At 61.2% G+C, this 22,996-nt stretch overlaps 3 protein-coding genes across 6 annotated transcripts; 1 reads left to right on the top strand and 2 right to left on the bottom strand.

Annotated features, from left to right (window-relative positions):
- Positions 1-7: 7 nt before the first annotated feature.
- PRC1 (protein regulator of cytokinesis 1) lies at positions 8-10,682 on the top strand. Of its 3 annotated transcripts, none has more exons than XM_062583402.1 (15): positions 8-88; positions 1,952-2,239; positions 2,562-2,694; positions 3,060-3,182; positions 3,531-3,764; positions 3,848-4,018; positions 4,285-4,434; positions 4,619-4,766; positions 4,917-5,053; positions 5,378-5,473; positions 5,657-5,803; positions 6,263-6,364; positions 6,752-6,862; positions 7,348-7,536; positions 9,155-10,682. In XM_062583402.1, exons 2-15 carry the CDS (start codon positions 2,229-2,231, stop codon positions 9,233-9,235), a joined length of 1,833 nt encoding a protein of 610 aa, XP_062439386.1. In that variant the 5' UTR covers positions 8-88; positions 1,952-2,228; the 3' UTR covers positions 9,236-10,682. The 3 variants fall into 3 exon arrangements, with proteins under 3 accessions (XP_062439386.1, XP_062439385.1, XP_062439387.1); XM_062583401.1 differs by having other exon boundaries at positions 6,263-6,373; XM_062583403.1 differs by having other exon boundaries at positions 6,263-6,373; positions 7,348-7,459; positions 9,155-9,251.
- Positions 10,649-13,827, bottom strand: RCCD1 (RCC1 domain containing 1). The gene is made up of 7 exons (XM_062583404.1): positions 13,663-13,827; positions 12,576-12,954; positions 12,129-12,250; positions 11,920-12,024; positions 11,660-11,803; positions 11,417-11,446; positions 10,649-11,075 (listed from the first exon to the last, which is right to left on the bottom strand). The coding sequence occupies exons 1-7, from the start codon at positions 13,817-13,819 to the stop codon at positions 10,933-10,935; spliced, it is 1,080 nt and encodes a 359-aa protein (XP_062439388.1). The 5' UTR covers positions 13,820-13,827; the 3' UTR covers positions 10,649-10,932.
- Positions 13,828-13,931: 104 nt separating this feature from the next.
- UNC45A (unc-45 myosin chaperone A) lies at positions 13,932-22,133 on the bottom strand. 2 transcript variants are annotated; one of them, XM_062583465.1, is made up of 20 exons: positions 22,088-22,133; positions 21,465-21,623; positions 20,478-20,514; positions 20,189-20,364; positions 19,982-20,074; positions 19,535-19,702; positions 19,096-19,264; positions 18,667-18,837; positions 18,349-18,520; positions 17,776-18,076; positions 17,498-17,592; positions 17,274-17,415; positions 16,913-17,053; positions 16,544-16,671; positions 16,219-16,285; positions 15,926-16,039; positions 15,217-15,332; positions 14,953-15,070; positions 14,718-14,873; positions 13,932-14,573 (listed from the first exon to the last, which is right to left on the bottom strand). In XM_062583465.1, the coding sequence occupies exons 1-20, from the start codon at positions 22,097-22,099 to the stop codon at positions 14,313-14,315; spliced, it is 2,796 nt and encodes a 931-aa protein (XP_062439449.1). In that variant the 5' UTR covers positions 22,100-22,133; the 3' UTR covers positions 13,932-14,312. The 2 variants fall into 2 exon arrangements, with proteins under 2 accessions (XP_062439449.1, XP_062439450.1); XM_062583466.1 differs by having other exon boundaries at positions 21,465-21,578; positions 22,088-22,109.
- Between the last annotated feature and the right edge of the window lie 863 nt (positions 22,134-22,996).

The following is a 22,996-nucleotide window of genomic DNA, read 5'->3' as shown; positions in this document are numbered from 1 at the left end:
TGCGGCAGAGCCCCCGGGCTTGGGGGCCGAGCCAGGACACAGCCCTGAGGGCAGCAGGATGGAGGGGGCCAGGCCCGGGGGGCAGTCTGTAAGCAGGGGGTGTCCTGTCTGAGGGGGACACGATGCCCTGTGTGGGGCAGGGGGTTGCTGCCCGGGGTGGGGGGCGGAGGTTCCCTTCCCGCGTCCCGTGTGGGGCAGGGGGTTGCTGCCTGGGGTGGGGGGCGGAGGTTCCCTTCCCGCGCCCCGTGTGGGGCAGGGGGTTGCTGCCCGGGGTGGGGGGCGGAGGTTCCCTTCCCGCGCCCCGTGTGGGGCAGGGGGTTCCTCCCCGGGGTGGGGGGCGGAGGTTCCCTGCCCGCGCCCCGTGTGGGGCAGGGGGTTGCTGCCCGGGGTGGGGGGCGGAGGTTCCCTGCCCGCGCCCCGTGTGGGGCAGGGGGTTCCTCCCCGGGGTGGGGGGCGGAGGTTCCCTGCCCGCGCCCCGTGTGGGGCAGGGGGTTGCTGCCCGGGGTGGGGGGCGGAGGTTCCCTTCCCGCGCCCCGTGTGGGGCAGGGGGTTCCTCCCCGGGGTGGGGGGCGGAGGTTCCCTTCCCGCGCCCCGTGTGGGGCAGGGGGTTCCTCCCCGGGGTGGGGGGCGGAGGTTCCCTGCCCGCGCCCCGTGTGGGGCAGGGGTTGCTGCCCGGGGTGGGGGGCGGAGGTTCCCTTCCCGCGTCCCGTGTGGGGCAGGGGGTTGCTCCCCGGGGTGGGGGGCGGAGGTTCCCTGCCCGCGCCCCGTGTGGGGCAGGGGGTTGCTGCCCGGGGTGGGGGGCGGAGGTTCCCTTCCCGCGCCCCGTGTGGGGCAGGGGGTTCCTCCCCGGGGTGGGGGGCGGAGGTTCCCTGCCCGCGCCCCGTGTGGGGCAGGGGGTTGCTGCCCGGGGTGGGGGGCGGAGGTTCCCTGCCCGCGCCCCGTGTGGGGCAGGGGGTTGCTGCCCGGGGTGGGGGGCGGAGGTTCCCTGCCCGCGCCCCGTGTGGGGCAGGGGGTTGCTGCCCGGGGTGGGGGGCGGAGGTTCCCTTCCCGCGCCCCGTGTGGGGCAGGGGGTTCCTCCCCGGGGTGGGGGGCGGAGGTTCCCTGCCCGCGCCCCGTGTGGGGCAGGGGGTTGCTGCCCGGGGTGGGGGGCGGAGGTTCCCTGCCCGCGCCCCGTGTGGGGCAGGGGGTTGCTGCCCGGGGTGGGGGGCGGAGGTTCCCTGCCCGCGCCCCGTGTGGGGCAGGGGGTTGCTGCCCGGGGTGGGGGGCGGAGGTTCCCTGCCCGCGCCCCGTGTGGGGCAGGGGGTTGCTGCCCGGGGTGGGGGGCGGAGGTTCCCTGCCCGCGCCCCGTGTGGGGCAGGGGGTTGCTGCCCGGGGTGGGGGGCGGAGGTTCCCTGCCCGCGCCCCGTGTGGGGCAGGGGGTTGCTGCCCGGGGTGGGGGGCGGAGGTTCCCTGCCCGCGCCCCGTGTGGGGCAGGGGGTTGCTGCCCGGGGTGGGGGGCGGAGGTTCCCTGCCCGCGCCCCGTGTGGGGCAGGGGGTTGCTGCCCGGGGTGGGGGGCGGAGGTTCCCTGCCCGCGCCCCGTGTGGGGCAGGGGGTTCCTCCCCGGGGTGGGGGGCGGAGGTTCCCTGCCCGCGCCCCGTGTGGGGCAGGGGGTTGCTGCCCGGGGTGGGGGGCGGAGGTTCCCTGCCCGCGCCCCGTGTGGGGCAGGGGGTTGCTGCCCGGGGTGGGGGGCGGAGGTTCCCTGCCCGCGCCCCGTGTGGGGCAGGGGGTTGCTGCCCGGGGTGGGGGGCGGGGGTGTCCCGGCGCATGCGCACTGTCGCCCCCGCCTCGCCGCTGCGGGCTGGGCAGGCTGCAGTGCGCACGCGCGCCGGCACGAGGTCACGTGGTTCTTGTCAAATTCTGAGCGCGCGCCCAGCACCTCGCGTCAGGGCGCGCTTACGTTTCTTCCGGTAGGGCTCGCCGCCTTGCTGATTGGGTGAAAGCGAGTAGAACATTCCGCTGCCATTGGCTGGTGCTGCGCTTGGGGCGGGACCGGCCGCCGTGGACGCCGGCTGGGAGAGCAGCCCGAAGGAAAGGAGAACTCGCCCGTGGGGCGCGGCTGGGGCGGGGCCGCAGTGGCGGTTGTAGGCGGGGCCAGCCGTGACGCAGTCGCTCCTGGCAGCCAATTAGCGTCTCTGGGAGGCGAGTTTGAATCGGCAGTGCCGGAGCGGGGCCGCGAGGAGCGGCCGCGATGAGGAAGAGGTGAGGGGCCGGGCCGGGCCGGGGGCTTGGGGGGCCGCCGGGCGGGGGGGCCGGGCCGGGGGCTTGGGGGGCCGCCGGGCGGGGGTCCGGGCCGGGGGCTTGGGGGGCCGCCGGGCGGGGGGGCCCGCCGGGCCGGGCCGGGGGCTTGGGGGGCCGCCGGGCGGGGGGGCCGGGCCGGGCCGGGGGCTTGGGGGGCCCGCCGGGCAGGGGGGCCGGGCCGGGGGCTCGGGGGCCCGCCGGGCTTGGGGGGCCGCAGCGGGGGGCCCGCCGGGCGGGGGGGACCCGCGGCCGCTGATGCCCGCTGGGCTCCCGGTGCCCGCAGTGAGGCGCTGGCGGCCGAGGCCGTGTCCTGCCTGAACCGGGCCCTGGCGGCGCTGCGGGACATCTGGGAGGAGATCGGCATCCCCGAGGAGCAGCGCCTGGAGCGCACCGATGTTGTCAAGAAGCACATCAAGGTGAGGAGCCCCGGGCCGAGCAGAGGCGGCCCCGACCTGTCGGTGAGCCCTGTGCCCCTTCCCTCGCCATTGGGGCTCTCCTGGGACCCCTGGTTCTGGGCTGTGGGGAGCAGCCCGTTAAGGTCTAGCAGGAGCACTGGGAGGTCTCTGCTTGTGTCAGCAGTACCCGGGGCTGCCCCTACACTTCTGCCCTGGCCCTGAGCTGCCTTGCCTTCCAGGCACTCACCTCTCTCTGCTGCTTCCTCCCTTTTTTTGCTTGGTTCTCAGTAGCTCTTCAGTTGAGGCCTGCTGAACCACATCCCTGTGTATTCCCCTCTCATGCCCTATCCCCCTGGCCTGCCTCTCTGACCAACCCTGTGCTGCAGAGCCTCCTAGACATGATGGTTGCAGAGGAGGAGAACTTGAAGGAACGTCTGTTGAAAAGCATTGCCCTGTGTCGGAAGGAGCTTGACACCCTTTGTAGGGAGCTCCAGCTGGACCCCTTTGAGGTAAGATGTTGCCTTGCTCCTCAGACTTCTACTGCCTGGCCTCTGCCCAGGTGCCTTGGTGAGGCCTGAGCTCACAGAACAAATTCCCGTTGAAAGTTGCTCTTCCTGAAGCTTGGTAGAGTCAAAGGTCTTGTGGTTTCTTGCAGCGCAGGTGTTGAGAGATGGTTGCAAGGTCTGGTATCTTGCAGCACCTTGTTTTGTGTATTATTGATGTACTTGCACGTGCCCTGGGAGCATACTGTTCAAAATTAGGGCTTATGTCTCAACCCTTCATTTAAGAAGCTCTAGCTATACGCACTAAGCCTACAAGAGTTAAGGAGCAGAGTGCTGATTTCTGGACTCTTCTAGGTAGAGGAGGAAAGTACTATTCTGCAGCTGGAGAAGGATTTGCGTACCCGTGTGGAAGTGATGCTAAAGCAGAAGAGGGATAGGAAACAGGAATTGAAAACCCTACAAGAACAAGATCGAGACCTGTGTGACATTCTTTGCACAACTCCATTCTGTATTGATAGCAATGCTGTGCCTAGCCTGGAGGAGCTGGATCGCTACAGGCGCCACTTAGCCTCTCTGACTACGGAGAAGGTAGGTGAAGAGGGACTGAGGATGTCACTGAAGGTGGTATGGCAGGGTGCTCTCTGGCTTCTAATGCCACACTTCACCCCTAGGAGAGAAGGCGAGAAGAGTTTGTCAGCACCAAGCGGCAAATCATCCTTTGTATGGAGGAGCTGGACCACACTCCAGATACTAGCTTTGAGCGGGATGTGGTGTGTGAGGATGAAGAAGCCTTCTGTTTGTCCACAGACAACATAGCTGCCCTCCAAGATCTGCTACAGCAGGTATGTGGGTACTCTGAGGCAGTGTTACCTGCTGTGAAATATAGGGCTGTGGAGACTGTCAGTGGGTCCTGGCAGCACTTAGCAGCACATGTAACACAGAGTGCAAAGCATAATTGCTCTGTTTTCAGCAAGCTTAAGCATACAGCAGCTTTGGAAGGGGATCTTGGCACGCAAGCAAGTGGCTTTGCTGGTCATAGTGGAGCAAACAACCTACTTGTGTCCCTCATGGATACTCTTATGCTGACTCTATGCTTTCCCTGCTGTAGCTTGAAGCCCGACGATCCTTGAATGAAGCTGTGTGTGCAGAACTGCGCTCCAGAATTGTTGCACTTTGGGAAAGGCTGCAGATTCCTGTGGAGGAAAGAGAAGCTTTTTCAGTGCACATGACCGGATCTAGAGCTAAAACCAGGAAAGCTGTAAGAAACATCCTATCCTGTTGGAGAGGGGTAGCAGGGGGCAACAGCTCTGGGTTCATATTTCTGTTTTTTCAGCTAGAGTGGAGGAGTAGCTTCCAGTAGTAAAGTATAAATAATAATCCCGTTCTGCGCCTCTTCTCCTCATGCTGCCTTCTCTGAATCTATGCTCTGTTCTTGTTGGCAGCTGCAATTGGAAGTGGACCGTCTGGAGGAGCTGAAGCTGCAGAACATGAAGGCTGTGATTCAAGCAATCAGGGTGGAGCTGGCTGAATACTGGGACAAATGCTTCTATAGCCAGGAGCAGAGAGATGTGTTCAGCCCCTATTACGATGGTGCGTGCTGACTCTTGTTCATTGTCCTCTTCTTCGGGAGATGCAGATTCCCTGTCAGCAGGCCAGCTGCTGAAAGGGACTACTCTGCTGCTTGCAGAGGGGTGGGAATTCTGGTTGCCCCTCTGTGAATATGCTGTTGTATCTCTCCAGAGGATTACACAGAGACCTTGCTCCAGCTCCATGATGCTGAGGTGGGGAAGGTGAAGCATTACTATGAGACACACAAGGATCTGTTTGAGGCTGTCCAAAAATGGGAGGAAAACTGGAAGCTGTTTCTGGAGCTAGAGGTATTGTCTAGGCAGGAACATGTTCTGCCTCACACAAGTTTGATGATAGGAGATCAGGGTGTGCACGCTTCCACTGCAGAGTGTGAAGCAGTGCTGGGAAAGACCAGGAAGGCACTATGAAACCATAGTGGATTGATGAGGTAATGGGGTGCAGTGTGCTGTACCTGGAGCACTGGTGCAATCTGAGATGAGGAGTTTGCCATGCAGAAGCCTAGCACAGAACTGATGACTTTTTCCAGGTCTGTACGCTCTATGGAGTGTACGTTGGGCTCTGAGACAGGGCTGTGCACTTGGTTCTCTCTTGACTTCCTTTCTGTATGCCAGAGGAAAGCAACTGATCCTAGTCGCTTTGCCAACCGTGGAGGGAACCTGCTGAAAGAAGAGAAGCAGCGAGCAAAACTGCAGAAGACTCTTTCCAAGGTAGGCTCGGCCCTGGAGAGGAGGAAGCTGTGGTCCCTGATAGGACTACCTAATGCTGACAAAGGAGAAGTGCAGCACTTAAGGGTATCTTTGGGCTGCGGAGATGCTTGTATTCAGGAGGGTGGCATCTCTGAGAGGTGCTGGCAGCAGCTGTGTCACGTGCTGCCTTATCTCCTGATCCAGTTGCAGGAGGAGCTGGAGAGCAGGGTCCAGGCCTGGGAGCAGGAACATGAGGAGGCCTTCCTAGTGAAGGGGCAGCATTTCATGGAGTATGTGACAGAGCAGTGGCAGCTGTATCGTCTAGAGAAAGAGAAGGAGAAGCAGGAGAGGGTGAGTGCAAAGCTGAACATGCTGCCTCCTGGCCTGGGGGAGCCCTCTGCCTTGACTCCACAGTAGAAGGTGGCCCAGGTCTGAGTGGGGAGAAGTGTCCCAACTGCAGATTCCCAATCAGCTGCTACCAGGAGCTCTGTAAGGAATGTGGCATCTTCTCACTCTGCCCATAAATGGTTCCATATGAAATAGCCTTTCTTAGCTAGTGAGACTAGTTTCCATTGCTGTTGATTGTTTGTGTGTTGAGCCTCTTTCTTGGCCCCAGTTGTGCCAGGGCTGCATTTTGGTTCTAGATACCTGCAAATCTACAGTGAAATATGTATACTTAACTGTACCACAGACTGGCTGCTAGCAGAGGCCTTATCCTGGCTTTGAGTGCCAAATGAACACTTCAGTAGTTTGTGGCTGGCTCTGTGCTGGTCTTGTGTCCCGTTTTGTAAGTGCAGCTCTCTCATGCAGCACCTGAAGAAGAGCCGCCAGATTGAGGCAGAGATGATGTATGGCAGTGCCCCACGGACACCCATCAAGCGTCGGGTGCTTGGCCCTCACACACCTGGCAAAGTAAGGAAGGTAAATTGTCTATATTGAGCAGCACAGGCAGGCTGAGCCGTTAGTGCTTGGCCTGGACCCTGCTAGGAGTTGGACAGTGCTGTTGCTGGGCAGCGCTCCAGGGGAAACGATGCTGTCTCACTTTGTCCTCAGGATTGCACACACACATGCAGGGAGAGTTCAGGGCCATTGTGGCAATGTAATGGAAGTAGGGATAGGAACTGGGCTATGGACACTTTAGTTCTCTGTGGGGACACCTAAACTTGCCACACTGGTGTTCTGGGGCCTAGCTGCATGTCCTTGGAGTTTCTGTACAGCAGGTATTCCACCTTGGTGTCCTTGGCATGGTACAGCCAGCGGCTCCCCTCCCTTGTTCCTAGTGTTCTGTTTTTCCCTCAGCTCAATGGCACTTCCATCTCCAGTGCCACACCCAACAGCACGGTCCGTTCAGCTTTTGGGGGAACTCTGTACCACTCACCAACATCTCGGCTACCACCCTCTGGAGGGAAGGTGAGGAACTCTATCTGGGAACCTCTCTCCACCAAGGTGGGTTGGGGAGGAGAAAAAGTGAGCTGGGACACAGAGTAGCACAGCAGCCAGGGCTCTGCTCTTTATCCCACCTCACCTGCCAAACTCCTGGGATGCAGAAGTCACTTTGTCAACTGCTTGCTGTGCTGGGCTGCCATGTTGCTTGCACGGTGTTTCTGGGACCAGTGTTGTCAGGGAGAAAGGGAGGATAATAGCATAATTCAGGAAATCTCCCTCCAGCTCTGACTTTTAGTTTACTTCTGTTCCTCTGTGCCAAGTCTGCAGCTTGGGGAGGTCTTCAAAATGCAGATGTGGCACTACCAGTATCCTGGATCAGAACTGGGCCCTAGCCCGTGGAGGGATTTCTGGAACTTGAACAGAACTAGGAGAGCTATGCTGGCTTCATTTTCTATTTCTGCTGTAGTTCCAGTTTGTACATCTAGTGTAACTGGTGCTTGTTCCCATAGTTTGGCCAGGCTGCTCGGACCCCTAGCCGTGTGGCTACGAAACCTCCTCGACCAGGACACAAGGAACGGAACAAGGAGAACATGTCTCAGCTGAATGGAACCACCCTGAGCGGTGGGTGCACCCCCACAGCCCCTGCCCAGCGTAACTACAGCATTAATTCTGTTGCCAGCACCTATTCTGAGTTTGCGGTAATTCACCTCTTCTAAACGCACCTCCTCCCCACTGGGCAGCACAAGAAGGGCTTACTCCCCTTTCCTCCCAGAGCACCCCCAAAAGGCTACAGCTGTGCGTGGGGCTTGTGGTGTCCCTGCACAGAACAGCTGTTCCTGCTAGTGCCCATGGTACCAGATCTATTGGTTCCTCATCAAGAACTTATCAGTGAGGCTGGTGGCTGAGGCAAAGCAAGTACTGCTCACATCAGGTGAAGGTCCTGAGCAGTTCAGTGGGATATAGGGCAGTTTGTTCTCTTTTGCTTATGTCTATCTGGGGCATCTCTGTGCCATACCTAGCCAGAAGTGTTGGTATTACTGGTGCCAGGTCTCCTGGAATAGCCTGGCTGCACTGATGCAGCTGATCTCTTGAGACAGATCTGTTTCCAGCTGCTCAGGCAAAGTCCTCTATGAGGTCCAAGTCACTTGATGCATCATGTCTTGCAGGGGTGACACCATGACCTCTCTGGGCTGCAGGATAGTGGCCTGGGCAGCTGGCAGGAGCAGCGTTCTGTCACTGTCCTAACTCGGTCAGTGGGAGAAGGGGGGAAGTTCTTCTGACTGCCCAGGAGCTGGAAGCCTTGCCCTGCTGCCTGTGTGAATGCATCGGGTGCATACTTGTACAGGAGAACTCTGCTCTGAGCTCAGCCTGTGCAGGCACCCTTGGGTCTGTCCCATCTTTTCTGCTGACCTGTTTGAAGCATATTGGGTGATCAAAGGCCAGGTAGTTTTCACCCATTTGCAGTTGTTGTTCACCTCCACTGAGAAGCAAGGCTGTGTGACTCTATGTGCTTGGGTGATGCTGAAGGGTGCTTTGCTGATGGACAGGGCTTTCCTCATCACTGGCTAGCTGGAGGTCTGTATTAGTGGTCTCTGCCCTTCCATTAGGACTGGCTAAGCCAAGGCTTTGATACTTTTTTTGACAGTAGAAAGTTGTGTGTCCCTTCTTGGCAGTTCAAGCTCATGCATGGACTGCACTGTGCGTTTAGGGCCTGTTGAGGACTTCTAGGCAGCCAGGCTTTGATCTGATGCTCATGGATGCCTCTAGGGAGTGAAGGTGATGGTTTGTGAGCCCAGCATGCTCTGCTCAGCTGGAGGCTGATTCCTTTCAAATGTTCCCTAGCCCTAGACATGGCTGTCCTTGAGCTACAGGACATGCAGTATGTGAGCACAAGGCTCTGTCCATTAGCTCCCTGCTGCTCTACCACAGACCAAATCCTGCATCTCTGCCCTTTACACCTCTACAGTGTGAGCCCGGCCTCTGAGCCTGGGAAACACGCTCTAGCTCATGACAGAGTGAAAGCTGCCAGCTGCAGAAGGAAGGGATCTGGTTCTCACCATAGGGCTGTTTGGGTGGCAGATACTCTGACTCTGGGAGGCTTAGGGGTTCTGATTGCCCTCTCCTGGCTATTCCAAGCCATCACTTCCCTGCCCTCTCCTGAAGCATGTGGGAGCATAAACAAAATAGCAGGAGCAGCCTGGCTGCTCTCCTCCTTGGCCTGGAACAGCTGCAGCTTCCCCACAAAGCTTTGAAGCAGTCTCTGCCCTTGCTGGCTTCAGTCACTTCATCCCCATCTTCCACTTCTTGTTTTCACAGCGCGAACTTTCAAAGGCTTCCAGGTGTGACACTAGCTCCCGCATCCTGAACTCCACCACCACTGCCAACACCTACTGCTGAGGCATTACCTGTGCGAGGTTCCAGCTGTTTGTAGTCATAGTGAGTTGCTGTTCTGGCAGAGTGCAATCACAGCTGTCTGTGCCCAGACCCAAAGCATGCAGTGCTGTAGGCTTACCTTTTAACTAGGGCCCAGGTGTTACTCTACAAGCCTGGCTTCTGCAGGGTTGGGGGATGTAGCTACCTGCCAGGATAGGGTATGAAAGGGACACTTTTTTAAAAAACTGCTTTTATTTGGGAGAACTCTTGCAAATATTTGAAATTAAAAGTTTGAATACAGTGTCTTGTTGGGGTAGCACAGCAGTGGATGCTGGCTTCTGCTGCAGAGGGATGTTCTGCAGCTGGGCTGGGGTGAGTGCTGGTGCTAGGTCATGGGGCCTCTACCTTTCTGAGCATGCTGTGGGACAGATAAGGCATATTTGGGGGGGGGGGGGGGAGTTGGCCTCGGCATGTCTTATCCCAGTTCTTTTTTTTTTTTTTTTTCCATATTGTTGTAGTTCTTTCCCCATGATCTTCCCAAGGGCACAGTAGACCTGTTTGTAACAGGGACTGGTGTTAGCTAAGGTTTCTTTTTTCTTATTTTTTTTTTAAACGGGCTTTACTGTGCCCAGCGTGCTGGTAGGTGCATGAGGGGCTGGACTTGGGACCGAGTCAAATGGCTTCCTCCTGCCCTCCCCCACTCTGAGCCTGGGGGTCCCTGGAGGGGATAGCAGGGTACTCCCTAGAAAGCAAGCCTCAAGGGCTAGCCTGAGCGCGGCATGCTGCCCTTATGTGCTTGGAGAGGACAGAGGGAGCAGTGTCCTATCAGCTATCCCCAAGCTCTGGATGCACTGGAGCTGGTGGTACAGAATACCTGAGCTCCTCTTGCTAGTGGATAAGGCTGCTTTTCCCCTCCTTGAGAAGGGGCAGCTTGTTACAGCTCCAGCACGTTTTCCATACTACACAAGGCTCCGAGCTCTCCTCCCCTGCTCTCTGCTCCAGCGAGGAATAGCAAGCTTCCTGCTTCTCTGGTACTATTCTGGGCACAGCTGGGGGCAGCCTGTTTGCACCTTTGTTAACGAAGCTCTGTATATATATGTGTGTGTGTCTGTCCCTGATCATCAAGACTAATTTGCACCATGTTATCACTACAGTCCACCACTGCTGTTTATTTATTCCCTGGATTCTGTCCCCTTGCTCTGTAAATGTATATACTGTTTATGGGAATAATGCATATCTGTGTATATAACTGCTGTTGTTTGTGTCGATATGTTGGGGTGCCTGAAGGCTGCTCTGAGGTGGCCCTGTCCCTCTTAGTGGGAGAGAACAAGGGTGGCTCTTCAGCCTCCATGCATTAAATCTGGCCTCTGCCCAGAGTTGTCAGAGGAAGACTGAAACAACCTTCTCTATGGAACATGAAGTATTACTACAACTGTGTTATGAAAAAGGAAATATAATAAATAAACTAATTTCTTCCCTCTGTGTTCTTCAGCAGTAGCGTAGAGGCTGAGTCAGGGACCATTTTCCCCCCTGTTGTGAGTTCAGTGTGGTGCTAGACCCAGCTCTGTCATCGCCCTCTGTGAAGACTGTTCAGCCTCATAGTGAAGAGGGCAGAGCAGCCACTAGGGCTGCTTGTGACAGCAGGGCAGCACGGCACTGTCATCTTCCACCCTTGTGCCTGCAGCAGTCACTGTATGGGCTGCTTCCCAGGAGCAGCAGCCTCACGGCTCCAGTACGCACACATAGGTGGTCCAGGGCCCACAGACTACATCCTCAGCATGCAGCCCCTGGGCAGTGAGGTAGTCTACACGCTGCTGCTGGTCAGAACTGGCGTTGTCTCCATGGCCCAGCTGTCCATATTTACCTGGAGGAAAAAAAGCATTCTGTGATGGAGGCATTGAGTCTTCCACCTATGTAATATAGCAGTTTCCCCGTGGCTTTGACAAGTGGACTGAGATGTAAGAGCAGCCTAAATAGCTGCAGCCAGTGAAAATATTCTACAATAATAAAAAGTGATAAAATTAAAAAAAAAATCCATATAATATAAATAATTGCACTAATGGTAAGTAGCAGGTAAAACAAAAATCACAGAAGGGTTGAGGTTGGAAGGGACCTCTGGGGATGATCTAGTTCAACTCCCCCCCCGCTCAAGCAGAAAGTGTCCTAGAAGGCGCTCTACAGTCGCTGAGCAATGGTGTCACTTACCCCAGCCCCAGGTGTAGAGCTCGCCGCCTCCTGAAAACGAGACAACAGTGATCAGCCAGTGTCTTCCCTCCCTGCTCGCGGGCTTCAGCCCTGCCCAGCAGAGCTTGTGGGGGGAGGCCACGCGCGCAGCGGCGGCCCAGCTGCCGCTCGGTGCTGCGCTGGCGCGCTGTTGCGCCGGCATGCCAATGCACCGTGTTTGCTGCTGCACGCCCCACGCCGTCTGCACCCGGAGCCGGCACTCACGTGTGACAGCGGCTGTGTGCCGGGAGCCACAGCTGATCTTGCTGACCTCCAGGTCCTGGGGGAAATCCAGCAAAGCTGGGAAGGCCTGGATGGAAATGAAGTCGGCACCCGGCTGCTCCCGGTGAGGTGCCAGCTCAGCGTCTCCTGCAAAGCAGCCGGGCCACAGCGCTCAGTCGGGGCCCAGCCTGAGCCAGCGCTGATCCGCGGGTACCTTTGTGGTGCTCCCCCCCCCCCCCCCCCCGCAAAAAACAGCGCCGCACCTGCACCAGTGCTCTCAGCCTGCGCCCGCTCTTCTGCCAGCGCTTTGGAGGGCAGGGCCAGCTGGCCGGACTCGTTCCAGCCCCACATGTAGAGATCACCAGTCTCTGCAGTGGGAGAGCCTCAGCAGAAGACCCTCGTGCAGCTCAGCCCCACGGTGGCAGCAGAGGCCGGGCACTGCTCGCCCACGCGCCTCCCTGCCGGCCCTCACCGCTGACGCTGGCCGAATGCCATCCGCCTGCTGCCAGCTCCCGCATCGGCACGCCGGCCAGTGCCTCCACCAGCCGCGGCTCCGGCTCTGGCTCCAGCACGCCATGCCCCAGCTGCCCGTGCCTGCAGGGAGGAGCACAGAGACATTTTTTTTGGGGGGGGGGGGGTGTTGTGGGCATAACCCCCCCCCCAAAAAAAAACAAAACAAAACAAACAAACAAACAACAAAAAAAAACATCCAGCTCACCCAGTGCACCCACAGCCCCTGGGATGCTGCAGCCTGCTACCTGCTCCCTGCACTCCTTAGCCCACCCTGGGCCCCCCCCCCCGCACCCCCTGCGCCCTATAGCTCGCCCAGACCCACACACCCTCCACATGCCCCAGTCCCTCCAGTGCCCCACCCAGCCTGTACCCCACATCCTCCCCTTCACCCCCCGGCTGCGCTCACCTGCCGCTGCCCCACGCGTAGGTCTCCCCGGCGGCGCCCAGCACCAGGACGTGCTCGTGGCCCAGCGCCAGGCGCTGGGCGCGCAGGGCAGGCGGCAGCGGCACGAAGAAGGGCGGCCGCGGCGCCGCGAACCCGCCGGGCAGCAGCGGCAGCGGCGGCGGCGCGGGGCCGGCGCCGGGCCCGGGGGCCGGCGGCAGCGCTCGCCGCCAGGCCGGGGCTCCCCGCAGCTCCCCCCGCAGCGCCGCCGCCCGCGGCCAGGCCTCGGCCGCCGCCGCCCGCCGCAGCACCACGTGCGTCTCCGACGGCAGCGCCTCGGTGCACCCCGCCGGCAGCCGCCGCCCCGCGCCGCCGCCGCCGCGCACCTCCAGCGCGCCCGTGCCTGCACCGGCACCGGCAGTCAGCGCCGCCGCTGCCGGCCGCACGCGCCGGGGTGGGGCGAGGATCCGGGCCGAACCGCGCTCGGGAGCACCGCAGGGAGGACCGGGGCGAGGGCCGCACCGCGCGGGGGCGGAGCCGGCACCGGGACCTCGGGGCACCGGGGGTGGGGGGCAGAGCCGGCACCGGGAGCTCGGGGCAAGGGGGGGGGAGAGCCGGCACCGGGACCTCGGGGCACCGGGGGTGGGGGGCAGAGCCGGCACCGGGAGCTCGGGGCAAGGGGGGGGGGGAGAGCCGGCACCGGGAGCTCGGGGCACCGGGACCTCGGGGCACCGGGGGTGGGGGGCAGAGCCGGCACCGGGAGCTCGGGGCAAGGGGGGGGGCAGAGCCGGCACCGGGAGCTCGGGGCACCGGGACCTCGGGGCACCGGGGGTGGGGGGCAGAGCCGGCACCGGGAGCTCGGGGCACCGGGCGGGGGGGGGGGGGGGTGCAGAGGCGGAACCCTGTGATACCGGGATAGGGGGCAGCACCGGGCAGGGCCGGGACGTTGGGATACCGGGTCGGAGGGCAGCACCAGGCGCCCGGGCAGGGCCGGCGCGCGGGGAGCGGAGGCGAACGACTGGGCACCGGGCTCACCGGCGCAGCACCGCCCCGGGGGGCGGGGGGAGGCCGCGGGCCCCGGTGGCGGCGGGAGGCCCGCGGCGGCGCTCACCGGTCTCCAGGACCACGTAGCTCCAGGCCGGCCACACGCGGCGGATGCCCTCGGGGCCCGAGTCCAGGCGCCGCGGCTCCGGGCCCGGCTCCGGGCCCCCCGCCGCCTCCTCGGTGCTGAAGCCGAAGACGAGCCACGCGCGGCGCGGCGCAGCCATGGCGCGGCGGCTCCGGCAGCGGGATGGGGCGGCCCGGGACCGCCCCGGCGGGCAGCACCGCCCCGGGACCGCCCCGGCGGGGCGGCGCCGACGCGCACACAGAACCAACATAGCGGGTTCGAGAGCAGCTTTAGTGCGGTGTCGCCGGGCTCTGTCCACCCACCCGCCCCGTGTTACCGAGGTCGCCCAGGTCTCCCGCGCCTCCCTGCCCCCCACCCCCGGTTAAGGCACACGGCGGTGCACGTACAGCCCCGACGGACAGCAAGCCCCAACCTTCCCCTGGCCTCAGCAGCCCGGCCCAGGGGAGGCGTCAGGGGCCCCGGGCAGACCTCGCCCCGATGCAGACGTGGGAGCTGAGCTCAGCCGTGGCCACAGCGTGTGGTCTCTCGGTGGGGAGTCCTGCACCGAGGGGTGCCAGCAAGCCCCGAGCAGCGTGGTGGGCACAAGCCCAGAGCAGCATGTGCAGGGCTGTCCCAGAGCAGAGCCCAGGACCTCACTCCTGGTTGGGGTTGGGCTTGATAAGGCCGTAAGCCAGAGCCTGCGCCAGGCTCTCCTTGGCCGCCTGGGCTACACGTGGCTTGTCCTTTTCCTTGGCGAGCACGGAGAGGATCTCCAGCATCTCGCTGGCGATGAGCTGCTCGGCCACCTCTCGCTCCGCTGCCATCATGTTCATCACTACCACGGCCCCACGGTGCTGCAGCTCCATGTTGGGGCTCAGGAGCAGGGCCTGCAGGATCTCTAGCCAGTGTGCTGTCTGCCGAGGGGGAGAGCGAGGCCTGGCTGAGCCTGCAGTGGCAGCAGAGCCAGCTCCCCTGCTCTCCTCCCAGCCCTTCCTCCTCTACCCAGGGAGCCCTGTTCTGCCCTAGAGAAACGGTCTCCCCTGCTGCCAGGCACTCACCACCTGGGGGATCCTCTTGCAGATGGGGGGGTGCAGCGCTGTCAGCATGGCCAAGGTCCCCGAGGCTGCACGCCGCAGCTTCTCATCCTCTTCCCCGCTGTACAAGACCATCAGCTTCAGCCGGTCACTGCCCTCGGCCAGGAACAGCTCCTGCACCTACCAGTGAGAAGAGTGCTAGAGTCACTGGGAGCCCAGCACAGGCACCCAGCACAGTCCAGGCTGGTCTTGCCCTCACCTCCTTGCTCATGGCCATGTTGCACATGCACTCCGTCGCAGCCAGCCTGATCAGCTCGTGCTCCTCAAACATGTAGCCCTCAATCATGGGTACAGCCTTCTCCTTCAGGATTTTCTGCCTGCAGCAAGACACATATGCACCCCCACTCCAGCGTTCCCCCACCATTCATACTGGCCAGGAAAGCACGCCTCCAAGCCAGGCAGGATCATGGCCCTTTTCCCTTCCCAACCTAGCCCAGCGCTGCAGCAGCCTCACAGCCCCTACCGCAGCCTCTCGCTGATGCCGGCCAGGTTGGTTAATGCCATCAGACCCTCAAAGTTCTCCAGACCTGTGCGCTGAAGGTGCAGAAGGCTTACAAGGGGCCGGACAACCTCGTAGATCTGTGAAGGCAGCAATGCAGAGCTCACACCCTGAACAAGGGGGCAGAGACTCCATTCCCAGCCCACAAGGCAGGGCCCAGGCATCTTGTCCTCGCACAGGGAGCGAGCACACTTTGAGCACAGCATATGGCAGAGGCTTTCCCACGACCAGGCCCTAGGCAAATGAGCAGTGGAGGTCGCTCCATCTCTCCAGAGAAGGCCAGTCAAACTCACGCTGGAAGTTCAAACAGTGCAAATTATCAGCTAAATAGTCTTGTGGCCTTTAACTCCAGGGTTGCCAAGCTCCTTCCAGACAGGCAAGGAGGAAGAGCTGAAACCCACTGTCTCCTGGGTCTTGTGTACAGTAGCCTTGGCACTTCCTGCCTGGGTAGCCACTGCTCGCCCTGCTCAGGCTGATGCCTTCCAGGAGCAGGCGCACACTCTAGCTTCAGCAAGTCTCCAACAGCAGTTTGGGCACACAAGGGTGATGAGCCCTTGCATTAGTCCTTTCCTAGCTGCTGTCCCCATGCAAACCCCTACACACTGCCCTGACTCCCCACAACAGGCCTCTGCATGGCAGACTTGCCCTCCCAGCCCACAGTGGCTGCACTGACCCGTTCTCCAGGAAACGCCATCTCAGGGTTGGACGTGATGGTGATCTTTGCCAGGGCCTGCGCAGCCTTGGTCTGCCCCACTTCAGTGCCCTCCAGGGACAGGGGAATGAGAGCCTGCAGAGATGCAGCAGCCAGGTCACAGCAGCCCCAGCTTTCCCAGGTCTCACATACAAGGGAGCCAAACCACAGTCACAGTCCCTGACCACTGGTACCATGGGTAGCCAGTCTCAGCAACCCCAGCCCTTCCCTGCGCCCCTCTGTGTGGGGCATTGCACCACAGTCTATCATCTCACCTTGCCTCCTCCTTGTGCAACCACACCACCACGGTCCTCCGCCTCCTCCACCAGGGCCAGGAACACCCTATAGACAATGCGGGAGTAGCTGGAGTCAGGGATTTGCTACAGTTGTCCCTCAGGGACTGTGGGTCCCAGTGCCACCTGAACACCAGCATCAGGCCCAGGCTGCTTTGCAGTGCACCAGCTCTTGACTACCACCTTTCTACATCCAGAAGCTTGTATTCCCCCATCCAGCCACCACAGAAACCCAGGCTTGCAGGCAAAACACCAGCCTCAAAGCCCATCTCTCACCCCACCAATCGCCTGCCATGCATGGCCATACCTGGAGATCAGCTCCCGGCAGGAGCTGGTTAGTGCTGGATTCTCACTCTTCACCATGCAGGCAAGAGCTGACACTACACCAGCTGCCAGCAGCTTCTGCACCCGCCGCTTCACAAAGTCTGGCTTGTCCTGCCCCAGAGACAGGGTCGCTGCTCAGTTCAGACTTACAACCCAACTCGCCACCGCTGCTTGACACCCAACATGTAGCCACTCACTGCAAGGCCTCCAACCCCACTGATGAAGGCCCCCCAGACTGTTCATCCAAACACGCTATCCCTACCTGGGACACTGGGCTCTGTCCCACCCATGCACTCTCCTCCAAGGTTAGGGCTCCCTGGTACCTCCTGAGAACAACCCATGCCCTCCTCACCTTAGGGTGCTGCTCTGGAATGTGCTGTTTGGCATACTTGGCCAGCTCCAGCATTTGGGGGTCTGGCTCCTCATGGTCATAGCTGTTGGTGCAGTTCACTAGTGTAGAGGCTACTGCATAGAGCACACTCCTGTCCTCCGACTGTGGGGATAATAGGACACTCATCACACCCATGACACACAGAGGATAAGCAATGGCTTGAGCCTCCTCAGCACCATGGGGCATCAGTCCTTCCACACAACCAGTCACAGTCCCACAGTGTGACCTCCCAACCCTTTCCAGCAAGAAGGGCACTTGAGCACATTTTCCCAGTACCACTGTGCTCACCAGTGGTCCCTCGCTACAGCCCTGCCACACTCACCTTGGCCAGGTGGAACATGGCCTGCATTGCTGCCTTGTCCTCCACAAACTCCTCCTTAACATCTGCATCAAAAGTGAGGTAGGCCAGGCCCTCCACAGCCCAGCGCCTTGTGCCCGCATCAATCGTCTCATTACACAGCCATCTGGGAGAGGGTCACAGTGAGGCCACACTGCAGGGCACCTGCCCCAATCTCCCCGACAGACTCTGCTGTCTGCAGCACTCACTTGCGGCACTGCTTGGCCAATTTCATCGTGGAGCCCTCAGCAAACTGCTTCATGCTGAAGTCGGTGCCTCCGGCAGACCCCAGTTTGCAGAGACCCTGCAGCCAAGAACAGGGTGTTAGAGCAGGAACAGCCACACCACTGTGCCTGTGACAGCCCCACACTAGGGACGAGACAGTGCTGTGGACCTGTGGACCTTGCAGTCACAGCCCAACAGAGCATCATCCAGCATCCAAGCACAACTACTCCTCTCCGTCCTGCCATGCTCCTATTGCACTCACCACCAGTGCACGGATGCGGATGCTGTCCCTCTCGCTGTGCTTGTATATCTCTTTGAGTAGACTGACACCGTTGGCAGTGATGAAGGAGGCACGCTTGGCCTTGTCGGCAGCGTGGATCAGCGCCTCCACAGCTACCAGCTGATGGGCCTCACAGACAGAGGCGCAGAGAGACAGCACACCATCCATGATCCCCTCCAGCTCCAGCACCCTGTTCCCAGCCTCTGAGGGGCCCTGCAGCAGGCATGACACTGTCTGTATGGCCCGCAGCTTTCCAGCCAGCTCATGCCCCTCAAACCAGCTCCTGCAGGAGAAGAACACCAGAAGAGAAAAAGCTTAGCCTGTCTACTGCCTCCAGCCACAGGCAGCCCTGCCCTGCTGGATCCCCAGCACAGCAAGCCCCTGGTGGGTCTGCCCATCTATTCGTATAGCTAAGCACAAAAGGGCCTGGGGATAGAAGTGCTGCTGCTTCCAGGAGAGGCAGGGTGTGTGCAGCACACACCTGGGGCACTCAGAAGGCTGCTGGCTTCAGAAAAATCAAAGCCCCCTCCTGCCCCCAGGGAGGTGCTGGCTCACTTCACATATTCCTCGCATAAGTGGTGGAAGTTCTCCCTCTCAGCATCACATTTCAGGTCACTGTAGAGCTTGCTCAGCAGGACAGATGCACTCATTCGGCTGTTCTCCGTCACGGGCAGGCTGTCCTGAGCCCCACACACTGTGCTTCCCACCTCCAGGATCTTCTTCAGGCCTAGGAGGACATGCAGGTCAGACACCGTGGTAAGGAGCAAAAGAGGGTGCACAGGACCCTGGCACCTGCAGAGCCAAGGCACATATCACCCCGAAACAGAGGGCTGAGACACCCTAGTGGGACACTGCAGGCTGTGCTTCACTCACCCTGATCAATCACCCAGAGGCTCAGGCTGTTATTGGTCTCTTTTGGTGACTTCCTGGGCACCACTTTGATGAGCAGGTTGAGGGCATTGTCCCGTCCATGCGCTGAAGCCCCTTCCAGGGCTAGCAGCTCCAGGAGGTGCTTGATCAGCAGCTTCAGATCCTTGGAGGAATCTTCCAGGAGAAACAGTGCCCAGTAGTCAGTGCACTGCACAGGGGCCTCACCCGCATTACAGCAAGGCTGGCAGGAGATGCTGCCATAAGCAGGGATCCCAGCTCCCAGCTCAAGGCTATATTAATCATGGATCTGAGTCCTTGGCTCAGCAGCAGGGAGCAGCGTCAAGCCAGGCAGATGGAGAAGAACCCACAGCCCACTACAGCTCAGCACCTCCCCACTGCCACATTAGCCAGCTGGGGCAGGCAAGCACTCACCCAGCACCACTGCATCCTCCTTTCCACGGAAGTCCTTCTGCATCCCTTCCTTCAGGGAATCAAACATCACCTGCAGCAGGTTGCAGGCAGCCAGGGACACCTGTTCATGCTCCACACCTAGCACTGCTGAGAGACGAGGGGCACCCAATTCCGACAAGATGGCCATGGTCTGCAAGCACAAGCACAGCTGTCTGCTGGAGACTTCAGGAAAGCCTTAGCACTCCCCAGCACCATCTCCAGGTGGTTCCATGTCACAACAAGGCTCCCGCAAGCTTGGGCCTGGCGGGGTGACAGCTGAAGGCTCCACTGCTCAGCTGGGCTGCAGTGAGCCATAGGCAGAGGCCAGCCACGCTCCCCTGTCTGACACTTCACAGCAGCCCAGATACCAGTCACCCTGGGCCAGGCCCCATCATACAAGAGAAACTATGACATGACCTACCCGGGAGCGATGCCCGGAGCACAACCCCACCAGGGTGCGCAGGGCTGCGAGCATCATGTCAGCTTTGGCCGTGTCAAGGAGCCGTGTCAGCAGCCGCACACCATCACTTTGGAATATTTTCTCTGCTCCGGCCTCCTCCCGTGCCAGCACAATCAGGTTCTGCGCAGCCTAGGAGAGCAGAGTCATGTTTGGGGCACCAACCCACTGACTGGGGCAGGTTAGCTGCAGAATGTGGCCCACTGTGAGCAGGTAACCTCTCCCACAGGAACCTGCCAGACCACCAGGGCAGCCACAAGCACCCGCCTTCCACACCCAACCCTTGCAGAGCATGTTCTACCACCACAGGGCAGCACAGATCCGCCAGCAGCATTGAGCCAGGAAGGGTAATTCTTCTCCTCCTTGCCTTCAATTCAAGCAACATCTCTCCCTGCTCCCTAGAGTTCAGACCTTTTGCTTCTTGTCTGCATCCTTTTCTTCAGGATCCAGTAAGATCTGAAACATCTGGTCCACCTTAGAGTCTGTGCAGGACATTGTCTTCATCTAAGAGATCAGAAACAGCAGCTCAGCCCTCACCATTCCCCTGAACAGACTGCACCTGCAGGAGTTCACAACAGCAGCCCACAGCCAGCCCTACTGATAGTCTTCCCGGCTCACCTTCTCATGCACGCTGCTCCCCAGGGTGCGCAGCGCCTCCTGAAAGGCCTTGTTCTTGGGCTCCAGGCTCACACACCTCTGCAAGTCACTGATAGCCTGGTCTAAACGGCCCAGCTTCTGCAGCGCCTGGCTTCGGCGGAACAGTGCCTTCATGTCCCGTCCGTCAGCTTCAATGGCTGAGCAAGACAAGCAAGAGATGTATCACAGATCCCTTGGACTGCTCCACTCTGCCTCAACAGGCACGCAGCGCACAGAGACCAGTCTCCTACTAGCCATACTCTGACAGTACCTTTAGATGCATCAGCTTCTGCCTTAGCGTAGTCTTCCTACAGAGAAAAAAACAGTGAGAAGGAAATGGCCTGCCCCACTGCCCAGAGATAGACATACAGGTCACATTCACCCCAGCTTGAGGGCAAAGTCAGCACCAGGCTCTTTAGAGTGTAGGGAAATGACCATGGTGGTTTGAGGATGGAACCAGTCACTGAGGACAATGAAGCAGTATGATATGGCATCTTGCTCTTCACAGGAACATAGACTTCACAAGGGTTCCTGAGAAGCCACATGCCCCTACCCCCCCGAGGCCCTTTGAGTGCCCACTGTGATGTTGCTCCCTGTCCATCCATGCTTCCCACTTCTTTCAGAGATGGTTCCATGCTAGCAGACTAGAGACACTGCAGCTGTCTGGGGAATAGACCCAATGCAGAGCATCTATGCACCTTTGACATGGACAGTAGTGTCCTGCCCAGGCTTGGACAACCCACAGAGAAGTGGGACAGCATCAGACAGGCCAGGAAAAGAGATGAGCAGAGGAAGCATGTCAGGTGGCCAACACAGGAAGAAGGATGGGTCCCAAGGGCTCTAGAAAATATCTGTTTCTGCAGCATTAGTTCAAGGAGATGTGCCATTTGGCCACCCTGGTCACTCTATTGTGCTACCAGCTGGCATAGAGAGTTACATGTCTTGCAGGGAGGGACAGGACAGTACCATGCAGCACTGAGCTAGGGAGCCAATGCAACATGCCAACCAGGCTCAGGGCCCTCCTGACAGCTCTGACACCAGCAAGGTCCTGGTTGGCCCCCTGCGGCCAAAGAGTGGAGATAAGCACCCGCTGGACATCACCCTGCAGAGGGACTGACGGGGGCTCCCCGCACATGCGCCTGGCTGGCAGAGGCTGCAGCAGCCAGGACAGTGCGCCAGCAACACGCCCTGACAGGCTGGCCTGGACAGGTCAGTTCTTGCAGGGCGCACGGTGACGCCCTCCCGCCCCCGCTCTCACCAGCTTCAGGTAACAGGCAGCGCGGTTGCGGTGCAGCACGGCTCGCTCCGACTCGGCGTCACAGAGGCTCAGCGCCTGCGTGTAGGCGGCGAGGGCTGCGGCGTGGTCCCCCGCCTGAAACAGCGCGTTGCCCTGCTCGCGCAGCTGCCCCGCCGTCACCTGCGAGACCAGCACCGGGGTAGCACACGGGTGCTAAGGGGGTCCCTGGGACACAGCCCTGACCCATCCATGCTACGCGGGCCACGACCCACCAGACTGCCCCAGGGATGGGCCCCGGACAAGCTGCATCACCCCAGCTGCCCCCGGCATGGGGCCACGACAGCTCCCAGGACAGACCCCCACGGCCCCGGGGACGGGCCCCAGCGACCGGGGATGGCCCAGGACAGGCCCCCGGGACGGGACCCCTCGCCCGAAGTGCTCGGGACTGGGGACGGGCCAGACCCGCGGGAGGGGCCCCAACGGCCGGGACCTGCGCCTGGGCCCGGCCGCGGGAGGGGCCCGGGGCGGGCCGTCGGGATGGGCCCTCGTCCCGCAGCGGCGCGGTGCGGCCCCGGCCCCCCGGCGTCCCGGCCCCCCGGCGTCCCGGCGTCCCGGGCCCGTCGCCGTCGCCGCGCCCCGCTCACCGCCGCCTCCATCGCGCCGAGCCCGTGACGTCACCGCCGATCGCCCGGGGAACCCGGAACGCCACCGCCAGCGTCACGTGACGAGGCCCCGCGGGGGCGGGGCGGGCTCCTGCAGAGCCGCCGCGCGCCCCCAGGGGGCGCCTTAGCCCCGGCCGCAGCGCGCGTGCGCGGAGCCGGGGAGCCGGGGAGCGGGCGATGCGGCTGCAGCCCGGGTGCGCCCAGGGCTGCCCGCACTGCACCCCTTGGGGCAGCCATGGGTGCCCCCACTGCACCCCATAGGACAGCTGTGGGTGCCCCCACTGCACCCCCAGGTGCGCCCATGGGTGTCCCCATCGCATGCCACGGGGCAGCCATGGGTGCTGCACTGCACCCCCGGGTGGGCCCCTTAGTGCCCCCATTGCACCCCAATGTGCAACCCTGGGTGTCCCCCCTGCAATCCCATATTCACCAAGGGGTGCCCCCCTTTCATCCCTGTGCGCTCCCGTTGCCCTCCATTGCATCCCGTGTGCCCTCACTGCACCACCGTGTGATCCTGCAGGTGGCCCTATTGCCCCCCCGTGTTCTCCCATGGGCGCCCCATTGCCCCCCACGATCCTTCCACGCCCCTACGAGCAGGCATTCTGCTGGGACCCGCAGGCTGCCGGCCCCTGCTGCCGGCCCCGGACCCCCGAGCCCTCCCGGGGTGGGGGCAGGTTCCCCCGTCCCTGCCCTGCCCGGTGCCCCCGACGCAAGGACAGAGCAGAGCGGAGGGGGCTGCGCTGCCTTTATCGCTGCGACTCGGCACGGCGGGAGCGGCGGGGTCCGGCGCTGCCCTCCGCACAGGCGCTCAGCCCTCGGCGCGGAGGTCCGCGGGCTCCGGGCGGGGGGCGCTCAGCCCTCGGTGCGGGGGTCCGCGGGCTCCGGGCGGGG

This window comes from Rhea pennata, chromosome 10 (genome assembly GCF_028389875.1).
Source record: "Rhea pennata isolate bPtePen1 chromosome 10, bPtePen1.pri, whole genome shotgun sequence".
Taxonomy (NCBI): domain Eukaryota; kingdom Metazoa; phylum Chordata; class Aves; order Rheiformes; family Rheidae; genus Rhea; species Rhea pennata.
Note: the sequence above shows the minus strand (reverse complement) of the source record. Positions and strands in the feature narration are given on the sequence as shown.